The sequence below is a fragment of the Bos javanicus genome, chromosome 10 (assembly GCF_032452875.1).
Source record: "Bos javanicus breed banteng chromosome 10, ARS-OSU_banteng_1.0, whole genome shotgun sequence".
In the NCBI taxonomy this organism is placed as follows: Eukaryota; Metazoa; Chordata; class Mammalia; order Artiodactyla; family Bovidae; genus Bos; species Bos javanicus.
In genome coordinates this window covers 23336330-23360267 of record NC_083877.1, presented here as the reverse complement: position 1 = coordinate 23360267, position 23938 = coordinate 23336330, and the positions used below count along the sequence as shown (strand labels likewise).

The following is a 23938-nucleotide window of genomic DNA, read 5'->3' as shown; positions in this document are numbered from 1 at the left end:
CATGAGCAACCAACCACCTGCTCCTGTTGTGTGGGGCCCAAGGCTCTCATCACACCCGAGCTGATGCTGCTACTGCTGCTACTGCTGCTAAGTCGCTTCAGTCATGTCTGACTCTGTACGACCCCATAGACGGCAGCCCACCAGGCTCCCCCGTCCCCGGGATTCTCCAGTCAAGAACACTGGAGTGGGTTGCCATTTCCTTCTCCAATGCATGAAAGTGAAAGATGAAAGTGAAGTCGCTCAGTCGTGTCCGACTCCTAGCGACCGCATGGACTGCAGCCCACCAGGTTCCTTCGTCCATGGGATTTTCCAGGCAAGAGTACTGGAGTGGGGTGCCATTGCCTTCTCTGATCACACCTGAACATCACCAGCTAATCTTCTGTGCTAAGGCAGGAGCACTCAGACCACACGTGAAATGAAGTTTGGTGAAACAGACAGATGTTTCAGGTCCAGCTCTTAGAGACAATCAGAAATCAGAGAGAAGAAAAACACATTTCATTCTTGCTAATATTTCACAAGTCTTCAACATGATTTTCTTCGTGGGCTTTAATGTCGTTGTGTTTTGCTGCACAACAAACTACCTCAAAACTTACTGTTTAATTATCTCATGATACCTCTGCTCAATGTGGTGAAAGGGGGTTCAATTGCACTGGAATCCCTCAATTTACTCACTTCATTAGTGGGGTTGACTGGAAGCTGAGGCTCAACTGAAATCTCAGAGGCCCGGGCTCATCTCTTCTTCAGACATTCTCAGGAGTGACCATGGCCTGTACATGTGATCTCTCTCTGTGGTCCTGAGGGAAGCTGGGCAGCTTACACTGTGCCTCGAGGCTTCCAAAATCACAGAAGTGTCAACTGCCAAAGAGTCGCCACCTTTTGCCTCAGAACTGGCATGATGTTAACTTCTGCTCATCTGTTTACTACAGTAAGTCATGCAGCCAGCCTGGACTCAGTGTGTATGGGGGCTACACAAGGTCCCAGATATCAGGGAGCACGGATCACTGAAGGTAACTTTGGCCACTAGCTTCCACGTGAGCTGATAGAATAAATACATTCCTTGTGGCAAACTGGCACCAGAGTGCTAATGAAGCACATAGACCTTAATAGTCATCAAGGTCACGTCAGTTTACTTCTCAAATAGCACCCACACCCACTTCCTCATCTCTATACTCCTTGCAGCTCCCCTAATACAAGCATTTAGCACCTCTCAATTGGATAACTGCAAAGGCCTTTTCACTCTCTTCCTGTCTTTATTCTCAACTCTTTCAATGTGACTTCTACATGACCACAGAGTTTATATATATATATATATATATATATATATATATATATATATAGGAGAAGGAAATGGCAACCCACTCCAGTATTCTTGCCTGGGAAATCCCATGGACAGAGGAGCCTGACGTGTTGCAGTTCATGGGATCAATAAGAATTGGACATGACTTAGCGACTGAACAACAATAACAATAACTGAATAACAATAGCAACAATAATAACAACAATAACATATAAAATTAGTTTGCTTCCTGCTCATCTTTGGATAATGAGGAACCATTAGAAATTGTAAAGATCAAATTTTATATTAAGAATTACAAGGCAATGTACAATTTTTCCCTGAGTTACTTCTAGTTTTCTCATTCACTCTTTTCTGCCTCATACTCTAGATGTACATCAGCCACTTTAAAATAAAACCGTTTATGCTGGTATTAAGCTTTTTCCTTAATCTGAACCTTTGCGGATGCTGTCCTCTGTGGTCAGAAGGATTTTTCCCAAGTACTTGTGTAAAACATATATGTTCTCAACCTTTACAGCCCAGTTCAAGCAACGTTATTTCTTATGTGAAATCATAGAGGATAATATTGCTAACTTTTAATTATAAATATTCTTGGATCTGGTCCCCTCTTAAGATTGTTTGACAGGAATATTTTCTACTGAGGGCCATCTTATATTTATATTCATTCAAACTGTTTCCTATGAGCACGAGGCATGAAGAGATTCCTTTTAGTCCACAAACCAAAGCACAGTGTTTCCCTTCTTTTCATTTAGCAAATATCTCCTTCACAGCACAAGACCCAGATATAGGCTATAGCAAATACGATGGTGTGAGTTGGGAAAGGGCAACCTTCTCCAGTGGGTGACTATTCTGTCTTGGTTTACATTCTTCTGTGTAAACTGCGGCAGGGCTCCTGATCTTCATGAAGACGAGGGAACTTTTAAAGTATCCCCAAGTGCTGCTCCAGACCCATTGCTCTTTTAGGGTGGAGGTGTAGCTTTCACCAGCATAGTATTGCTAGATTTGTCTTCATTTGGGAGTCCAAATCCAACATGCCTGAAAAGGAAAAGTTATCCCAATTATGTGCATTTCAAAGAACTTTGTTAACTCATGGGATTTTCCTTTTCCATTACATCCCAAACCTGCTACTCTTTCTGTTTCTATATATAAAGTAATTTAGATTCAGATTTGCTTTTGACTTTAAAGAAGTCTTGAGATGTCTACCATTTATATAACTGCATGGCAACACTTCAAAGACATTAAGGACCCTATAGTGCATTGGAGGGCGGGCCCTGAAAGATACATTCACATCCTAACCCAGGGAAACTGTGAATGTGAACTTATTTAACAAAGAAACTTTTCAAATGTAATTAAGAAAAGGGTATCAAAATCCGATTATACTGGATTATCTTGGTGGGGCCTCAATCCAGTGACAAGTGTCCCTTTAAGAGACACACAGGTGAGAAGGCCTTGTGAGGTCTTCTTGATGGAGGAGGAGGTTGGAGGTATACAGTCACTAGCAAAGGAGGACCTGGGGCCACAGAAGCCAAAAGAGGCAAGGAAGGATTCTCTCCTAGACCATTTAGAAGGAGTATGTTCCTGCTGACACCTTGTTTTCAGACTTCTGATCTCCAGATTGTAGGGAACCAGTTCTTGCTTTTTGGAGCCATCAAATTTGTGATAATTTGTAACGGTATAGCAAGGGCTACTGGGGCTAACACAGTTTCCCAAAAGTAGCATTTCTAAATAGCTACAAGCGACTCCTGATAGTTTGCATTCATGGAAGGGCATTATTTAATTACTTTAAATTAAAGAGTAATTAATTAAATTACTCTTTGGGACATTTGCAACATTCAAATTCTCAGATAGGTAAACATACACATTTATTTATCATTCAACAAATGTTTGAGTAACCACTATTTACCAGGTATTACTGGATCAGCAATTTTTGATCCAGTCACAGAGGGGCAGCACTGCAAACATAGACACTCCGTGGGGAAGATGGGCGGGTAACACGGTGGTAAGTGATGGGCTGTCTCAAACTGCAGTCACTCCTTTCTTTTTTATTTCCCGAAGGCAGTCTAGACCAGGTTTCTATAGGTCTGGAAGAAGCTGATACAAGGGAAACCCTTTTAGAAGCAAGCTGATTCAGCAACTCTTTCTGAAGAGGAAGAAAAGGGAGATGCTACTGTTAGCACCAATGTTGACCTTATGGATACAAATATCACGTGAGTTTGGGGGTTCCCTAATTGCTCCCAGGAAATTCAGCACAGAGGAATCTTATCTGCAGGCAACTGTAGGAGTGGGATTTTCTGACTGAGAGCAGGATGTTGAGAAAAACATAAAAACTAAAATGTGGGAGATAGAGGGAATTGGGGAAGGAGACACGGAAAGAAGGAGAAAATACACAAGAAGAATGAAAGAGACCATTATAGCTGAAAGAATAAACATCTAATCAGACTTTCTCTGTTACTTCTCATTGCTTTTCTGAACAGAAATGATAAAGCATTTTCCTGAAGTCTTGCTTCCGCAAGAAGGAGAGAACTTCACCACGTACTGCAATTCCTCAAGCATTTTAAGCAGCTTACAGTGGTATAAGCAGAGGCCTGGGGGCAGTCCTGTCCTCCTGATGATATTAGCTAAGGGTGGAGAAGTAAAGACACAGCAGAGACTGACAGATCGGCTTGGAGAGACCAGACAGCACAGCTCCCTGCACCTCGCTGCTGCCCAGCTCTCAGATGCAGGAACCTACTTCTTCGCGGGGCACAGTGCTCTGGAAGCACCTGCTGCCTGTCCCCAAACCTCACTGTGGGCTCCAGCGGTCGCTCCTCCTCATCTCTCCTCAGAGCAGGGGCCAGAGATAGCTGAAGTCATGATGTCTATGAAGAAATTGAAGTTTTAATTTAAAAAAATTCCCCAGACTCTGGGGAGGGAGGAGGGAGGAGGGTTCAGGATGGGGAACACGTGTATACCTGTGGCAGATTCATTTTGATATATGGCAAAACCAATACAATATTGTAAAGTTAAATAAAAATAAAATAAAATAAAAAGTAAAAAAAATAATAAATATTGCTAAGACTTAAAAAAAATGAAGAATTCTGTCAAACGTTAAATTATACACAATTTCTTGCAGAAAATGGAAAATAATCCTTCACTCATTTTATGAGGCTAATATTACCCTGACACCCAAATCATACAAAGACTATAAAGAATGAAAAACTACATGGAAATATCTTTTATCTAGAAGATAGACACAAATTTCTGAAAATATTTTAGCAAGTAAAACTCATTGATATATAAAATGAATAATATACCGAGCACAAATGTAATGTCCTTCAAAGGTGCAAGACACTTTAATATTGAAAATCAATGGATGGAATTCACCATATTAACAGGGTAGAAAAGAAAAATCATATCATCATATTAATATAGTCAGAAAAAAGGATTTGCAAAAATTCAGTAGTCAATGATGGTGAAAACTCTGAGAATCACGAGAATAGTGCGGAATTTCCTCAATAGCTAATGGTATTCTTATTAATAAAAGACTATAATTTTCTCTAAGAAAGAGAAAAAACAAGAGTGTCCATTCTTGTCACTCTTTCAGTACAGAGCTAGATGTTGGAGCAAGAAATAAAGAAAGTAGATATAATGATTTTATACAGTTGAAAGAAGAAGTAAAACTGCCACTATTTGCTGGTAACATGATTATCTATGTAGAAAATACAAAGAATATACCCCTAAATTTATATTAGGGAAATTCAAATTAAAACTACAAAGAGATACCACTTCACATATATCATAAGGGCTAAAATTAAAAATACTGACCTTATCAAGTCCTGGCAAGGATGCAAAGAAGTTGGATCACTCCTGCATTGCTGGTGGGTGAATGGCCCAGTCATTCTAGAAAAGAGTCCAAGAATTTCAAATACACTTAAATATTCACTTGCTGAATTCTTAATACTGCAAATCAACCAGTGATCTTCACTGAATGAACAGATAAATATTCTGTAGTACCTTCACACAATGAAACATTATTTATACATCTTTCTCAACTTTAAGAGGGTTATTTTTCAATAAATCATTTTAAGTTGAAGCAATAGGAAGTCAAAAGTTCATTTAATATGGGAAGGAAATCTAAAAAAGAATAGAGATAAATATGTACATGTAAAACTGATTTACTTTGCTGCACTGCAGAAACTAACATTGTAAAGCAACTATACTCCAATAAAAATCAATTAAAATTAAAAAAAAAGAAAATCCATCTAATATATTTAACCTAGCTTCCCTTAAATGTGACCAATACTTGCATTAGCCTACACTTGGGAAAAAAATCATCTCACACAGTCTATTTTATACTAAAATGATAGAAATCTTATGCAATGTATTGAATACTGTACTGAAAGTGAAAATCAGGATGGTTATATGGGTATGAAATGGCTGTAAAGGTATTAGTTGTTTACACTCATGATTTTGAGGCTGGCCAGGAGCTCAGCTCACTTTTGCTGCCCAGAATCACCAGGAAACATAATACTGCATGTTGTTAGCCCAGGAAAAGATAAAATTTCAATATTCCAAGTATGATTTCTACTGAATGCATACCACTTTCTCACTACTGTAAAGTCAAAAATTCTAAATTGAATTATCATAAATTGGGACAGTCTGTAGTGATTAAAAGGAACAGACTATTGATATACGCAGTAGTCTAGATGGGTCTCAGGATGTTATGCTGAGTAAAAAAATCAATCTCAGAGGCTACATGGTATATGATTACACTTATTGGATTATTATGACTGTATATGTAGTGTGATTCTACTTATACAACATTCTCAACAGGACAAAATAAAGATGAAAGGAGATCAATAGGGACCTGGATTGTAAAGAATTGCAGGCCTCGGGAGGGTGTACAAAGAGAGTTTCTTTAGAGAAATGGAACAACTCTATATCATGATTTTAATGCTGGTAACAAGAGCCTATACATGTGATAAAGTTTCACAGAGCTATGCATCAAAACCAGATTGCATATAAAACTGAGGTATCAGATCACAATCTGTATTTTAATAAAATTTTGGCAATATCAATTTCCTGGTATGTATATGTATTATTATATTAGCATATATATTTTACAATATCAAGCTGCTCTTCAAGCGTTGTAGCCTTTGTGGTCTCTTCTGCTTAGTTACAAATAATTGGAAACCAGGACATCAGCAGATTTCAGGGATTTTCAAGGGTTGTGGAGGTGGGGATGGTCTGCAAAGTAAGTTCTTTAGGGTGATGGAATGATTCTGTATCTTAATTTTAGTGGTAGGAACAAGAACCTACAAATGGGATAAATTTCACAGCTATGCATAAAAAGGTGGATATAAAAACATGTGATATATATAATAAAATGATACAATGATACATATAATATATGTATTATCATTCTGCTCCCCAGACTGCTCTGGGCATTTGTGGTCTCTCCTCCTTCCTTGTAAACAATTAGAAACCAGGATATCAGCTGCCTGTCACTCAGAGTTGAAATGGGACAGAAGAGTAGATGGTTCAACTACATATAAACTCTCCTCCTTGCATCACTCATTAATGAGTTCTTTTGACCTTAAATTTTAAGAACTGGCACTGTTTTGGAGACTGTGTCTATACTTGTTTTCTACTTGCTTATTTGCTTTTGATTCTTTTAAATTAATTCATCTATTAGGATTATCAAACTAAGTGGAAGATTGAGAGATACACACTTCATTATCATGCACAGTATACAAAACTTCAATCATAAACTTCTGTGGTATTGACATATACTAAGTGTTTGAATGGGACTTGAAAAGATCAGTTTTCACTCCAGTCCCAAGAAGGGCAATGCCAAAGATTGTTCAAACTATTATGCAGTTGTGCTCATTTCACATGCAAGTAAGGTTATGCTTAAAAATCTTTTAAGCTAGGTTTCAGCAGTGTGTGAACCAAGAACTTCCAGATGTACAGGCTGGATTTCAAAGAGGCAGAGGAACCAGAGATCAAGTTGCTAACATTCATTGGATCATGGAGAAAGCAAAGGAATTCCAGAAAAGCGTCTACTTCTACTTCATCGACTATGCTAAAAACTTTGTGTGGATAACAACAAATTGTGGAAAATTCTTAAAGTGATGGAAATACCAGCCCACCTTACTTGTCTTCTGAGAAACCTGTATGCAGGTCAAGAAGCAAGAATTAGAACCGGACATGGAATAACGGACTGGTTCCAAATCAGAAAAGGAGTCTTTGAAGGCTGTATATTGTCAGCCTGTTTATTTAACTTATATGCTGAGTACCACATGTGAAATGCCGGGCTGGATGAATCACAAGCTAGAATCAAGATTTCTGGGTGAAATATAAAAAACCTCAGATATGCAGAAGATACCACTCTAATGGGAGGAAATGAAGAGGAACTGAAAGGGCTTTTTGATGAGTGTGAAAGAGGAGAGTGAAAAAGCTGCCTTGAAACTCAACATTCAAAAATCTAAGATCATGGCATCTGGTCCCATCACTTCATGGCAAATAGAAGGGGGAAAAGTAGAAGCAGTGACAGATTTTATTTTCCTGGGCCCCAAAATCCCCATGGACAGTGGCTGCAGCCATGAAATTGAAAGATGCTTGTCCCATGGAAGAAAAGATATGACAAACCTGCAGGTGGGCTAAGTCACTTCAGGCGTGTCTGGCTCTGCATCCCTATGAACCATAGCCCTCCAGGATCCTCTGTCCATGAGATTTACCAGGAAAGAATACTGGAATGGGTTGTAATGCTCTCCTTCAGGGGATTTTCCTGACCCAGGGATTGAACCCACATCTCTTTATGTCTCCTGCATTTGCAGGCAAGTTCTTAACCACATGCCACCTAGGAAGCTTAAGATAACATATTAAAAAGCAGACACATCACTTTGCTGACAAAGGTCTGTATAATCAAAGCTATGGTTTTTCCAATAGTCATGTGTGGTGTAAGACTTGGACTATAAATAAGGCTGAAAGCTGAAGAATTGATGCTTTTGAACTGTGGGGCTGGATAAAACTCTTGAGAGTCCCTTGGACTGCAAGGAAGACAAACCAGTCAATCCTAATAGGAATCACCTGTGAATATTCACTGGAAGGACTGATGCTGAAGCTGAAACTCTAATACTTTGGCCACCTGATGCGAAGAACCTACTCATTTGAAAAGACCTTGATGATGGGAAAGATTGAAGGCAAAAGGAGAAGGGAAAGGCAGAGGATGAGATGATTAGATAGCATCATTGACTCAATGGACATGAATTAGAGCAACTTTGGGAGATATTGAAGTACAGTGTAGCCTGGGGTGCTGCAGTCCATGGAGTCACAAAGAGTTGGACACGACTTAGCAACTGAAAAACAACAACAAAGTGTTTGAAACCTGTAGATACCAACTTCTGTGGGAGAGCATTATAGCATTATGTCACAGAAAGACTTGGCATACTTATCTTGAATTTATTTTACAAAAGAAAAATAATGAGCCACTAACAAGTGAGACTGAACACTTTGGACCAATGACATAGAAAATGTGACATCAGGACAATTCCAGGACACATGGTCTAATAAATGCAATTCTACTTGTGGAGGGAACAGGACTGAATATCCTGATCTTCCTCAAAGTCTAATAAATAAGACTTAATTTCAAATTTCAAAAGAATATTTTATTCCTGTTATAATTTCATTCAAAATTCAAAACTGCATATACTCTGAAAGTCAGATGGACTGATTTTTTTTGTCATTTATGGTGAAGTAACTTTATCTATTGAAAAAGCTAAATAGAGTCATAGAACTCAATACAAAGAGATACAATAATTATTTTGAATAAAATTTCCATTCACCAAGAAGCCTAAGATCTGCAACTTTTTTTAAAGAATCATTAGATTCTGGATGGAGAAAAGTAAGTGTGGGCTAATAAATGACCAGTTAATAGATAATAGAACATTTCATAGGCTATAGTAAATTATATTTTAAATCATCTGGAAAAAACATTTTGCTGAATAATTATTAATGTATGTCAACTTGCTTAATATTCAATTCCCCTCAGCTCAAATTTTAATACTGATTGTTTTTTTCATGGCTTCTTTCAGGATCTGATTAATTTAATGACAGGGAAAAACAAGTAGACAAAGTAAAGGTTTGTGGTGAGCCAGACTTTTTCCCATGCATGCACAGACCACGTGGTCTATGAACATGATAACCCCCACTTCCTGTGCGGGGAGTCACACAGGTACCGGGTAGTATGTATATGTGCTGCCAGGCACTCAGACACTGAACTCTCAGCTTGAGGCAGAACTAAGCACATTTATGCAGGGGATTCCATGCCTCATGCCACTCTCCAGTCTGCTCTGGGTGTTCCTGGCTGTCGCCTTCTCTGGTAGGGAGGCTTCCAAACATGGGTGCGAGTGTTCAGGGTGAAAGGACTGCACACAGGCGCATGGAGCTTCACAGGGACTTGGGGAGGAAAGGAGGACTGGGGAAAAGCAAGCATCTTATGATCTCATTTTTTTTGTCTTTGGATCCTAAATAACTCCTATACTATTTTATTCATTGCTTCATCTTTGTTTTCTGATTGTTTTCCCCACAGCATGTGGTGTGGCCCAGAAAGTTACTCAAGACCAGCCAGATATATCCAGCCAAGTGGGGCAGTCAGTCACCCTGAATTGTCAGTATGAAACAAGTTGGCGCTATTACTACTTTTTTTGGTACAAGCAACTTCCCAGTGGACAGATGACTTACCTTATTCAACAGTATTCAGAATACAGTAATGCAAGGAATGGCCGCTATTCTGTAAACTTCCAGAAAGCAGATAAATCCATCAGCCTCATCATTTCATCCTTACAGCTGGAAGATTCTGCAAAGTACTTCTGTACTCTCTCTGAACTCACAGTGCTTGAAGTAATAGGAAAAGCTGTACAAAAACCCAGAGCTTGATAAGAAAGAGCCCCCCTGCTGCAGGACCCCAGCTGAAATGCACACCCGCAGACCCCAGACAAGAAATGATAGTCCTGTGGTTGTTTAAGTTGTGGTCTGGATCAGAAGATTTAATTCTAGATAAAGGCTCCTTCTATGTCATTGGAAACAGGTGTCCAGAGTAACTTTCTACTAATACATTCTCCTCTTGAATTTTTGACTTTAAGTCAACCATACAGAACATGTGTAAAGTTGTCTAGATTTGAAAACTTGTCCCATAATGCTTTAAACTGGCAGTTTTACTTCATCACAAACCTGGATCTAGCTGTGTGGAGTCACCATCAAATCCATGTCCTTAGTCATTTCCTCTTAGACTTTGTGTCAGGGCACAATCAGAAAAGCAGAACCATGGGTGATGTAGAATAAGAGATCAGTTATAAGGACTAGATCTCAGGCAATGGCTAGAGCTGGTGGACAAGTCTGTACAAAGCTGTTGTTTTTAAATCTGATGTTGAGCCTGAATTCACTTTAAGTGAGCTTAGAGTAATATTTGTAGAGGAAAGTTTGGTGAGGACAAAAGCTGGACAAACTGTGACACATAAAGTCAGACTTAAACTATGAGGACACTTGGAACCCACAAAGATTTGTCTGTCTCACCTCCTTCAGTCTCACAATACCGGGTGACCTTGAAGAGAGGTGGCTGTCATTTGCCATCATGCTACACCCATACTTGGCCCAAGACAAAGAAGATGAGGAGGACTTCTAATGGGAAGTGGAAGAGTTGTGAGTCAACAATAAGATGAGCTAGTTCATCAGCAGCAATGTGTAGAAAAAGTATTTGCCAAAATCCAATAGTCTACCATGGTGAAAACTCTAAGAAACACAGGAATAATGGAGAATTTCCTCAATAGCTCTTAGCATGTTTACTGGTAAAAGACTCTATGTTTTTCCCTAAGGAAGGGAACAAAGGGAGAATATCCACTTTAATCGCTCTTCTTCAGCACAGTGCAGGACGTTGTAGCCAGTGCAGTAAAGCAAGTAAATATATAAACAACCTTTTAAGCCAGAACGGCAGTCAAATTACCACTATTTTCTATCCATGTAGAAAATCCCAAAGAATATACCCTCCAATACTCTTACAACTCAGTAAGTGGGTTCAGAAGGTCTCAGGATATACAAGGTAAACACAAAATCAAATGCATTTCTATATACTAGCAATAAACATGTGGATATCTAAATTAATAATTTAACACTGTTTACAATGGCTCAAGAAAGACCCTAAATTCTTAGGCATAAATCTAAGAAAACATGTACAGAACTTATACACAGAAAGCTACAAAACACTGGTACTTCCAAAAAATACAAATAGCCAATTATCCTAGCTATTATCCTAGAAAGACCAACTTTCCCCCCTTGGAGTTACATAGGCATCTTTAAAAGTGAAAGTGAAAGTCACTCAGTCATGCCCAACTCATTGCAACCCCATGGACTATACAGTCCATGGAATTCTCCAGGCCAGAATACTGGAGTGGGTAGCCTTTCCCTTCTCCAGGGGATCTTCCCAACCCAGGGATTGAACCCAGGTCTCCCACATTGCAGGTGGATTATTTACCAGCTAAGCCACAGGGGAAGGCCCATGGAGCTGCATCGGCACTTTTAGAGAAAAAAAAAAAAATTGGTGACACATGCATTATGACCTCTTTTTGGACTTGATTCTGTTTATTGACTTCATTTTATCCTCATACCAACAGACCATTCTATCTTAATTACTGGGGCTTCATACACGTTTTGAAATCTGGAAATGCAAGAGATGTTTTCTTTGTCTTATTCAAGGCTTATGCTAGGTTTTTGCACTTCCACATAAGTTATACAATAGCTTCTACCACAAGAGATTGAGGTAATTTGCTTGGGATTGTGTTGAATTTATGAATTGATTTGGGACAAATCAAATTGATTTGGAACAATTGACATCTTAACATATGGAGTCTTTGGATCCATAGCCTCTTTATTTATGTCCTCTCTAATTTCTTTCATTAATGTTAAGATTTTTGTAGAGGACATGCATTGTTGCTGTTGTTTAGTCTCTGTCATGTCCAACTCTTTGTGACCCCATGGACTGTAGCCCGCCAGGCTCCTCTATCAACGGGACTTTCCAGGCAAGAATACTGGAGTGGGTTGCCATTCCCATCTCTAGGGGATCTTCCCAACTGAGGGGTATTTTCTACATGTACAAATGTGTGATGTGTAAATAAAAATAATCTACCTGGTTGGCAGGCAGACTCTTGACCACAGAGCCACTTGGGAAGCAAGGCTACTTGCTATAGATATAACAATTTTATTTTCATTTCATATAACTTTTTTACCTTTAATTGACCTAAATACCCACCATCAAATCCAGAGCTAGGGTTAACTGGGTTAAGAAAAATGTGAATACAGGGAATTAATTACGCTCTGAAATGACAAGAACAGAGCTAGATATCTGTCAATATGAGAACAGATTCAATTCAACAGCCAAATAGACGGTACCAACCTCTTGTTTGGGGTTTTGCAAACACTATTTCACTGAGCAGCCTTAGGAAATGGTCTTTCCTGATACCAGTGTCTATAGGTGGCAAGGACTGGTCACCACTGAGTACCAGGCCATGATTTATGTTAGTTACCCCAGATCTCAGAAGGGAGGACATTTCTCATCTCCCTAAAATGATCTGTGATTTTTTACTCCCAAATCAAAATTATTCTAGAGTTACTTAAGAGGAATCAAGAAGAGGACTTGGATATCTTATATTAAATTAGTTCCCAAGTGTTCTTGCCTGGAGAATCCCAGGGACGGCGGAGCCTGGTGGGCTGCCATCCGTGGGGTCGCACAGAGTCGAACACGACTGAAGCGACTTAGCAGCAGCAGCAGCAGCAGCAAGCATGTGATAAATGACATTTTAATTGAATTTTATAATGCTCTTGCTAGAATCTAGAAATAAAATTGATTTTTGTGTTTGGTGACTGTATCAATGCACTAATATGTTCTAGTTCTTACAGTTTGTTTAGAGGCACTTTGCATTTTCTACATGTATAAACTTATGATCTGTAAATTAAAATAGTTCTAATTTGCTTCTCCTTTTCAAACTTAATACATTTTATTTCCTTTCCTGGTTTGATCCCATGCCCTCCATTAGGACAGTGAGTAGAAGTAGATAGTCTACGTGTCTGTTTGTAATCCTATAGGAAATAATATTGACTTTGATATTTTCAATGTTACTCTTTATTAGATTTGGAAATTTCTCTTTTATTTTTGGATTGTTGGGAGTATTCATCATACTTACTCCCATAACTCCCATCATAAATACATACAAAAGAGACTTTAGCCTTTCAGTAAATTCTCTTGATTATTTGAAAGTAAATTAAGTACATAATTTTGGTTTTCATCAAGCAAAGGAAGATAACCTCACCTCATATGGTCAAGATATAATCTTCTAAAATTAAAAATTCTGAAAAGAGGCAATAGGCTAGAAAACTTATTTTTAGATTCTCCATATATTTTTGGTTTTCAATATTATTTAAAATGACACTTTGAAGTGTTTTGTATAATCTTCTAAAAAATAAAGTCAAAGAAACCAACAAACAAAATGTTCATGCTAGTTTTCTTCGGCCTTTTGGTAATATAATAAAATAAAATATTCTTACATAGCTTAAATGAATTCATTTTCATTTGTTCCTATATTTTCAGTAATAGTGGGTGTTGACTTCTGTGTGCATGTGATCCGCCAAAGAGAGACTTCCAAAGAATATTTGTGATTATTTGTTAAATAAATGAAGCGTGATTACCATGATATTTATTTCCATATCATTAGTTTAATTTTCCTCCATCCGAGAGTTTGGATGTTTGTTAACTTTTCTTGAATTTTGTCCACAAATATAACCCTCTATTTATCCTGTTGGAGTCTTTTGTTTAACTTGACTTCCATAGGATTGAAAGATTGCTTTTAGAATAATTTCAAGAGTTGCTCAGCATAACTTCTTTCACTGCTACTGCTAAGTCACTTCAGTCGTGTCCAACTCTGTGTGACCCCATAGATGGCAGCCCACCAGGCTTCCCCATCCCTGGGATTCTCCAGGCAAGAACACTGGAGTGGGTTGCCATTTCCTTCTCCAATGCATGAAAGTGAAAAGTGAAAGTGAAGTCGCTCAGTTGTGTCTGACTCTTCGCGACCCCATGGACTGCAGCCTACCAGGCTCCTTCGCCCATAGGATTTTCCAGGCAAGAGTACTGGAGTGGGGTGCCATTGCCTTCTCCGACTTCTTTCACTAAGTTCATGAGTAACAGCTCATCTACTCATTCAGAAAACAGATAACTCTTGAGTGCTTTATATGTAGCAACTTCTCTTTATAAACATTGAATAACCTTAAAATATGGGAAGGTTAAAGACAAAAGGAAAACTACAAAGAAGCCAACAACTGAGGATCATAATGGGGGTATGACAAAATGAAGGAGCCAAAAATAATTAAAATCTTTTGTGGAGCGGTATAGAACTAAGAAAACACAGCTGAGTAGAGGTGGTACAGCTACGATGTGTGTGTATTCTCAGTCATGTCCCGCTCTTGGGACACCATGGACTGTAGCCCACAGGCTCCTCTGTCCATGGATTTACCCAGGCAAGAATACTGGAGTGGGCAGCCATTTCCTTTACCAGAGGATATTCCTGATCCAGGGATCAAACCACCATTGCTTACATTGCAGGTGGATTCTTTACCGGCTGAGCCACCAGGGATATTTACCTTTCAAATGAGGAACTTTTCAAAAGGTTGACTTCTGGTGGGAGTTTAGCTCTGCAGTTTGTTTATTCAGTCACAAGAGGGGGCTGCTTTATTTGGAAACAGTGGTCCTTTCTGGCTATAAAGGAAAGGAGACATGTTTTCCATCGATGTTCCACAGAAAAGTGAAGAAAAATGACAGATTTTCATTGTCTTTCAATAAACTGATTTTATAGTCCTTTGTTGAGTGCATGTGGTCAAGGGTTCAGGGTGTCATAGCCTTATAGCCTAAATCTTTTCCATGTACCTCCCTAAACACTGCTTTCCCAATTCCCACCCCTGGTTAACTCTTCCCTTCTCTATTCCTTATGCTCTTTTCTCTTCACTCCTCTTTTTCTGCCAGGATCACCCACCTCCACCCTTCTCCACCCCAGATAGTTTGCTTTCCCTTCTGTCTTTTCTCTCAGCGTCTGCATCCTTGGTTCAGAGCACCTACAAACTTGGGCAAAGAGGGCATAAGGATTAAGGACCATTGTTCAAGGAGGATGAAGAGAATACCATCTTTGTCATCAGTTACTATATCAAGAACCAATGCATTGAGAAATGTCTGCCTAGATGGAGACAGATGCATGATTCCAAGGACCTTTTCAGGATGCTGAGCTCCAATGTCCAAGCTCAAGATGTTTAGCTCTTTGTCTCAATGTTACTAATATTTCCTGTCCCTCAGAACAACCACAGCCTACTTTGAAATCTCACATATGTTTACTAGAACATGGATGGGAATTTTCATCTCTTTACAATATAGAGCTCAGTAAAGCTTTCTGGGATTAAACAATGTTTTCCACAAGCTTCACGGAGCATCAGAAAATTTATTTGAAGAAGAAATGATAGAAGACAGGTTCTGAATAGACACACCACTGTGACTGATGTTCCTTTTCCAGAGCCAGACTTTAAACTTCACAAGGGACAGCAGTCGGCACCCTGTGAGTTGGGGATATCTTGCCTTCTTTGCAGGATGTGACTAAAACAGGGCAGGAAGACCTAGACAAGGAACTGCTTGATCACTGGCCGAAAGATCCTGGCAAGAACACACTGCAACAGATACTTGCACTGCTTGTAAGTCTCTACTAGCAGCAGTTGTGTCTGTTCTCTGGAAACAAGCCTAGGAGCAGACACAAGTGTGAGCTCTGAGCCCACAATCCTGGTTTGTCCTTGAAGTATGAGGCTGATGATAGGAGTAACTGTTTTTCTGACCTTGGGTAAGTGTTCTACATCTATAACGGATGACTTTGAGGCCAAGGGACCATAAAGCATCACTTGTTCTCTACTCTTCTTCCTGTGTTTTATTCAGCATTATAGCAATGAAATTAAGAACAGATCTATGCATTTGCTAGTGAGCGCAAACTTCTACATGACAAGTTATTCCATAGCCATGATCCAGAAGAGACCTTAGCAGTAAGTAGCTTGGAAGAAATCTCTGGGGTTATTGAGCCAAGGACCCTGGGATAAAGCCTGTAGAGTTCTTAGATTCTTGCCGTGTGTCTTTGGTCCCTATATAATGGGCATCAATAATATTTCTCAAGACATAGATAAAACCACTGGAGTAGGGGGTAGGTCCAGACAGTTTGGGGAGTGTTGTGCCCTTGATCCACAGAATTACACTGATTTGTTGTCAGGGGATAATTTTATTTTCTTGACCCTTTAGGGACTGTGATTAATGCTAAGACCACCCAGCCTGGCTCCATGGATTGTGCTGAAGAAGAGGATGTAAACCTGCCTTGTAACCACTCTACCTTTGGAGGAAATGACTATATACATTGGTATCGGCAAAATCCCAATCAAAGTCCACAGTATGTCATTCATGGCTTACGAGGCACAGTGAACAGCAGCATGGCCTCTCTGACCGTAGCTTCAGACAGAAAGTCCAGCACCTTGGTACTGCCCCAGGTCACCCTGAGAGACACCGCTGTGTACTACTGCGTCCTGAGAGAGGCACACTGGGACAGATGGGGCTGCACCTGTGCAGTATCTCTCTGGTGGGAAGATTGGGGGGAGGGGGCAGAGTTGCAGGAGCAGTCGCAAGAGCAAATCTAGAGTCATCTGGAAGGAGAATCAAAAGAGCAGTAAGCCATGAGGGAAATGAAGGGAAGGGAAATGGAAGAAGATGGATAAAGAAAAGAAGAGAAAGAGGACAAGGAAGAAGTGCTTCATTGGTTGATGTGGCTGTGAATGATAAGGAAACTAAGAATCATAATTTTAACACAGGAATAAAGTGAAGAGGTATTAATAGTTTGTCATGGCTCTTCCTTGTGTCAATAAAATGTTGGTTTCAGTGCGTAAAAGATGAAAAGATAAGGAAAATACCACTAATTCTCCTGTTCCAAAGGCTTCATTCATTTGGACCCAGGACAAATCTATACTCAGAAACACATATTATTACAGTTGTTTCACTTGCAGATTGATCTTGCTCAGAGAAAAATCTGAAATGTTATTTTGTTACTACTCTAGAACACACATTTATGATGAAAAAAACCTTTTAAGGAGACAAAAACTAAGTGAATATTTATTTTTAATCTGTCTAGAAGTTCTGCCTCTATAAAGAGTTTTCATCATTTTCTACATTCTCTAAGCAGCACATAGATCCATCTCATCATAAAAGTCTCAGACAAAGCAAAAGTGAAGGCTCATAGCTGTATCTCCTTCATTGCACCAAATGAAGGAGACTCCTCCCACTGTCCTTTTCTAACAGTTTAATTATATCATATCAGCCTGTTTATTTCAATTACATATATTTTTGCACAGTTCCCCAGGTGAAAGGTTTCCCTGATGAAAGGCTTCCCCTTGATGAAAATGAAAGAGGAGAGTGAAAAGCTTGGCTTAAAACTCATTCAAAAAACTAAGATCATGGCATCCAGTCCCATCACTTCATGGCAAATAAATGGGGAAACAATGAAACAGTGAGAGACTTTATTTTGGGGGGCTCAAAAATCACTGCAGATGGTGACTGCAGTCATGAAATTAAAAGACGCTTGCTCCTTGAAAGAAAAGCTATGACCAACCTAGATAGCATATTAAAAAGCAATGACATTACTTTGGTGACAAAGGTCCATCTAGTCAAAGCTATGGTTTTTCCAATAGTCATGTATTGGTGTGAGAGTTGGACTATAAAGAAAGCTGACTGCCGAAGAATTGATGCTTTTGAACTGTGGTGTTGGAGAAGACTTGAGAATCCCTTGGACTAAAAGGAAATCAAACCAGTCCATCCTAAAGGAAATCAGTCCTGAATATTCATTGGAAGGAATGATGCTGAAGCTGAAGCTCCAGTACTTTGGCCACATAATACAAAGAACTGACTCATTTGAAAAGACCCTGATGCTGGGAAAGATTGAAGGTAGGAGGAGAAGGAAATGACAGAGGATGAGATGGTTGGATGGTATCACTGACTCAATGGACATGAGTTTGAGCAAGCTCCAGAAGTTGGTGATGGACAGGGAAGCCTGGCCTGCTGCAGTCCATGGGGTTGCAAAGAGTTGGACACGACTGAGCCACTGAACTGAATTGAACCCCAGGTGGTGCAGTGGTAAAGAATCTGCCTGCCAATGCAGGAGACACAACAGAGGCAGGTTCAATTCCTGGGTCAGGAAGATCCCCTGGAGTAGGAAATGGCAACCCACTCTAGTATCCTTGCCTGAGATATTCCATGGACAGAAGAGCCTGAGTGGCTACAGTCTAGTGGGTCTCAAAGAGTTGGACACAATTGAACACACGCACACATATCTTTTCACATCACTTTATGCAACTGCATACACATTTATACACATACATACATGTGTACACACAGACAGATCAAACGATTTGCCATTAAATTGAATTTATTTGGATTTTTTACACTGTGCCTTTTGATTTTCATTTAATAATGTCCTGGAGCTCTTTCTACAGTTGAAACAAAGTGGAGTGGCCCACTACATTCTTTCTGATGCTTATTTAGTACTTTGAAACATTTTATCATTAAATTAATTAATAATTAATTTTAACTCATTAATGAATAATTGTTTCTTTTTCTTTGTTATTATAAAGAATGTTGTCTTGCACATCTTTGTAGAATCACTTTGGCATGTACATGAAAAATTTAATTAGATATATGAATTAGATACTAGAAAATTTGATTAGGTGTTCAATAAAGGGCACATTTAAAATTTTTGGAGAAGTGGCATCTTGCCCTCTATATGCTGTAAACAGTCATACTTCAACAGAGTGAGAAGACGTATCTTACATCCTCCACAAATAGGAAATTACCTGTATTTTTTATTTTAACAATCCAAATATACTTTATCTATACACAATGTGCATGTATGCTAAGTCGTTTCAGTCATGTCTGACTCTCTGTGACCCTCTGGACTGTATCCTGACTGTCTCCTCTGTCCATGGATTCTAGGCAAGAATACTGGAGTGGGTTGCCTTGCCCTACTCCAGGGGATCTTCCCAATCCTGGGATTGAACCCGTGTCTTTATATTTCTTGCACTGTCAGGCAGGTTCTTTACCACTAGTGCCACCTGGGAAGCCTCAATATAAGAAGAGGCTTTTTATTAATCACATTGGTTCACTACCTTAGGATTGACAAGCACTGTGCTTCCTTGGGCACATTGCTGAACCATCATATGCATTGTTTACATTTACATCGACTTATAGTTGTGATAACACACTGACTGTGAGTATCAACTGATGTCTAAATGAACATTTTTTTGTTATTTTTTTGCAAAGTTAGGAGAATTCCTTGCGTCTTTCCAGGGGACTCTATCTAGCTACATGCAATCATAATCTTTCAAACTATCTGGTGTCCACCACCTTATGACAAACACAATAATTAAAAATATTTGATGTATGGCAAAACCAATACAATATTGTAAAGTAAATAATAATAATAAAAATTTTAAAAATAAATAAATTTTCAAAGAAAAAATAAAACAAGCATAAATTTATGCCATTTATCACAATCTATGAAGAATGTCAGAGATAAAGAGAAGTGTGTATTGGAATGAGCTGAAGTTCACAGGAAGAGCCTAACAAAATAGTTGGGGACCAATTTCACATTTAATAATGATAGGAATGGGGAATAAAAAAAGGAAGGAAGAAAAAGAGAGAGGGTGGGAAGAAGGAAAGAAAACCGGTAAATAGGAAGGAAAAATTTAATGAGTCCATGAATGAATAAGAACTTTGGAATACATTCTTATCTTCATTATGAGATCCCATGTGATGTCCTTTGACTCTTTCTTCTATTTTTATAGAAGATCTAACTCATGCCCTCTATATTTTATTGCATCCCTAGCAATTTTCAATAAAATGTTCAGCCAAGAATATTTCTTTATTCAATAAATGTTTATTAAGCAGCTACTATTCATCAGGTACTATGTTAATTACTGAGAACGCTTCAATAAATAAAACAGACAGAAAGATATGTTTTAGGAAAAGCAAAGTGAGGAAATAAGCAAGTGAGCTCTAAAGCTGGGAAGAGGAGGAAATGAGGGGAAAGGTGACTGAAAGTGTCCTGAAGGGATATGCTGATCTTTGGAAAGTGCTAGAGCACCTCTCATTGTACTTTCCGAGACTTGAGTACAAGTATCTGTTACCTCAGATTTCACTCACAAAATCAAAACAATTTCCAAAGTATGATAAACATAGCCATTTACATTTCCATACACATCCTACACACCACGACAAATTTCTCAGTCTTTTTGAATATCTAAGAATATGATGTGAATGATGCCACACTGAGGATTCTAATGTTTCACAAACTCCATCTGTTAGGCACATCTGAGAGATTGATTCTAAGTTAGAAGAATATCTGATTCATTCTATCAGAATTGCATGAAATGTGCAACATACTAAGTGATTTCAAATTGACTTGGCCCCAAAGTAGATAAGATGTAAGAGGGTTATAAGAAACAAGTAACAAGTGTATACACTCATGGCACATGGAAAAGACCATTTCCTGAACACAAAGAAAAGAAAACTGCTGAAAATAATCCATTGGGATAGCCAAAATTTACTGATTTATGACATCTTCTTAGAGACTTGAGCACCAGTTGATTTGGTTGTGGCCACATTCCTCTGTATTAGGACCTTTGAAGGCACATTTGCGTCTACCTCTGATCGACTCCTTGCAGAGAGGAATGATTCACCAAGGAGTCTGACCTGTTTAATTTTCTACATTGACCTAACTACCTCTTACCATCCCACACTGCTTTCTACTTTGCCCTCTAAATCCTCACTCTATTGAAAATAAACATTCAGTAGCCCCTGTAAAAATTCCTTCCACATATCCTAACTGAAACCTGACTGTTTGTAATAGAGCTCTTTCACTTGTGGCTACTTCTGGTCCTCCCTCATCTAAAACACTTCAAATTTAGAGATGAAAACAGCATTCTTGTCACTACCACATCCCCCCAAAAACAGACTCTTGTCTTTGACCCTTTGGGGCTTTGCCTTTTACCCCTACTTTTCCCTATTCCTTTTATCACTCTCATCTTTATAAACATCAGACACTCTTCTGTGGAAACCATGTTTTACTGTTTTCTCAGAAATGTCTCCTGGAATTGAATCTTACTCATTCCCTCTTCCTTGCTTGCTCTCCCCTGCCTTTAAGTTAGATGTTCTGGTTGACAGGTCAGCATTGCAAGATGCTGTTCTGCATGATAAAAAAAACCCGCCTTTCTTCAAAGACCTTTCTTTAGGACTCTCCTGTGACTTCCTGCAGACCTCCAGGAGGTAGCTTCCTTAACCCCAGAGTGCTGGTCTCTGTCTTGCTTTACTGCTCTTAGTTAAAGATTACATGACAAGTTACCAATAAACATGTGCTCAGCGTTTTCTCAGAGAGTTGCTCTTCCACGAACTCTCCCTGCAATGTCTCTTACAATCCTTTGTGTTTGTGAGAATTATTCACTGTGACACTGCCACACTCTTCCTTATATATTGAAGATGTAAACACATAAGATTCTACTGTAACCTTAAATACTCCTTGACTTAAATTCAGAGAGGACAATTCAGAGAGAAGCCTGAACTCATCAACTCTGAAGTCTATCAATTAGGATCCCTCTCAGTCACAAACTCCCAGGGCCACACTCCAGAAAGATGTGATGATATTTCTCCAGTTAGATGCCGCTCCACCTCTGAAATCTTATATCCTGTCTAAATCTTGCATCCTCAGATTCTTACACTCATATACTTCTGCTGCATTCGTTCTTTGACTCTTTATGATCATTTAGTCCCCAGATCTCTCTATTGTTATCTTATTTCTCAGAAGTTTCCAATCTTTTATTTCTCTTTCTACAATATCTAAACTTCACAGCCCTCCTTCAATCAGTCTTTAGTCACTAACTTCATTGTTTTGAGTTATTTCTATGTCATGTCAATGATATTATTAATTCCTAATCATGGATTAATACCTGCCTTCTTATGTACCTCATTGGGGTAATGATTCAAAACACTATATTACACACATACCATGCAATACTGTTCAGTCATTATAAAGATCAAATTACAAAAAAATCTACTTTCTTGTATACTTTGATAAAGCAGAGTTCAAGAAAATCACACAGATGGGCAGACTGGTGTCATTGAAATTGTTATCACCTCCAACACTAACTAGACCCACAGTGCTTCCAAGAAAGTATTCTTTTTCTCTGTAATCATTTCTCATTGTCAATTCCTACAGTGACCTTTTTCAAAACTTCTCACACTCATCACATTTCTTAACCCAGGATCTCTTCTATTAATTATCTTGAAAGGTACTTAATTTCTATCTACAAAAAGTAAAAAATTCATTAAAATTGATAGATGTGTCAACTTTCTGCCTTCATACCCTGAAATAATACTGAAATCCAAACCAATTCTTTCCTTCTTCATTCCAATAAAATTGGAAATTACTGTTTCTCAGCTCAGCCTCTCCTCCAGCCACAGTCACACCGTGATGCCGTTACCAGGTATTTGCCCTGTTTAGTATTTCTTACCTACACTAGTACAGCTTTAACCACAAACACTTTTTGGCCCAACGAATTTGGGATTTGGTCTTTTCCCTTCTGAATATCTCCTATATTTCCCTCTGCACTAGAACCTCTGACTTGTAGCTAGAAGAGTATCTAGATAAGACTACAGATTTAAAGTAAATATTTAAACACAATATGCTGGACACCAAAATGATAAAAAGTGAAAGGATCTAAAAGGAGAGAAAATGACTCCAGTAAAGATGTTATCCAGTTTAGTTAGGTGTCTCAAGAATATTCAAATCTGCCTTACCATAATTGCAAATACAAACAACTCACAATTGCAATTACTCACGTTTGCAAATTGCAAATACTCACATCTCATCCTATGACTGGGGCAAGCAAACAGAAAATATCTGTTCAGTGTTCATATATGAATTGATCATTTGAAACAAATTTATCCTCTTTCAGTTCTGGATGCAAGAAGTCTAAAATCAGTTTCACTGGCTACAGTCAAGTTCTTGGCAGGGTTGATTCTTTCCCTTCACTGCACATTACCTAGTTTTAATTTATTTATTTTGTAAGTGGAAGTTTTTACCTCTTAATCCCCTTCACCTATTTCACCCCTACACCCACCCCTTTCCTCTTAGTAACCAGTAATTTGTTCCTTATATGTCTGAGTCTGTTTCTGTTTTGTTATATTTGTTAATTTGTTTTGCTTTTAGATTTCATATAAAAGTGAAAGCACACAGTGTTTGTTTTTCTCTATCTGACATTTCTCTAAGTGCGATATCCTCCAGGTCTATCATGCTGTTCCAGCTGGCAAAATTTTATTCTTTTTTATGGCTAGTAATATTCTATTGTAAACACACACACACACACACACACATGCACACACACACACACACTGACACATATATATCTTCTAGATCCATTGTATGAGTGAAAACTGAGGTTGTTTCTATATATCTTCACTATTGGAAATAATGTTGCAGTGAACATTTGGGTGCATACATATTT

The 23938-nt window shown here is 38.7% G+C and overlaps 2 gene segments (V, D, J or C); both read left to right on the top strand.

Moving 5' to 3' along the window:
* The first annotated feature begins 9551 nt into the window (after positions 1-9551).
* On the top strand, positions 9552-11199 carry LOC133255311 (T cell receptor delta variable 1-like). The segment is given in 2 exon segments: positions 9552-9656; positions 9867-11199. Coding segments are annotated over 2 exon segments (417 nt in total).
* A 4851-nt stretch (positions 11200-16050) lies between these two features.
* LOC133255126 (T cell receptor alpha variable 26-1-like) lies at positions 16051-17032 on the top strand. The segment is given in 2 exon segments: positions 16051-16197; positions 16644-17032. Coding segments are annotated over 2 exon segments (429 nt in total).
* The last annotated feature ends 6906 nt before the right edge of the window (positions 17033-23938 follow it).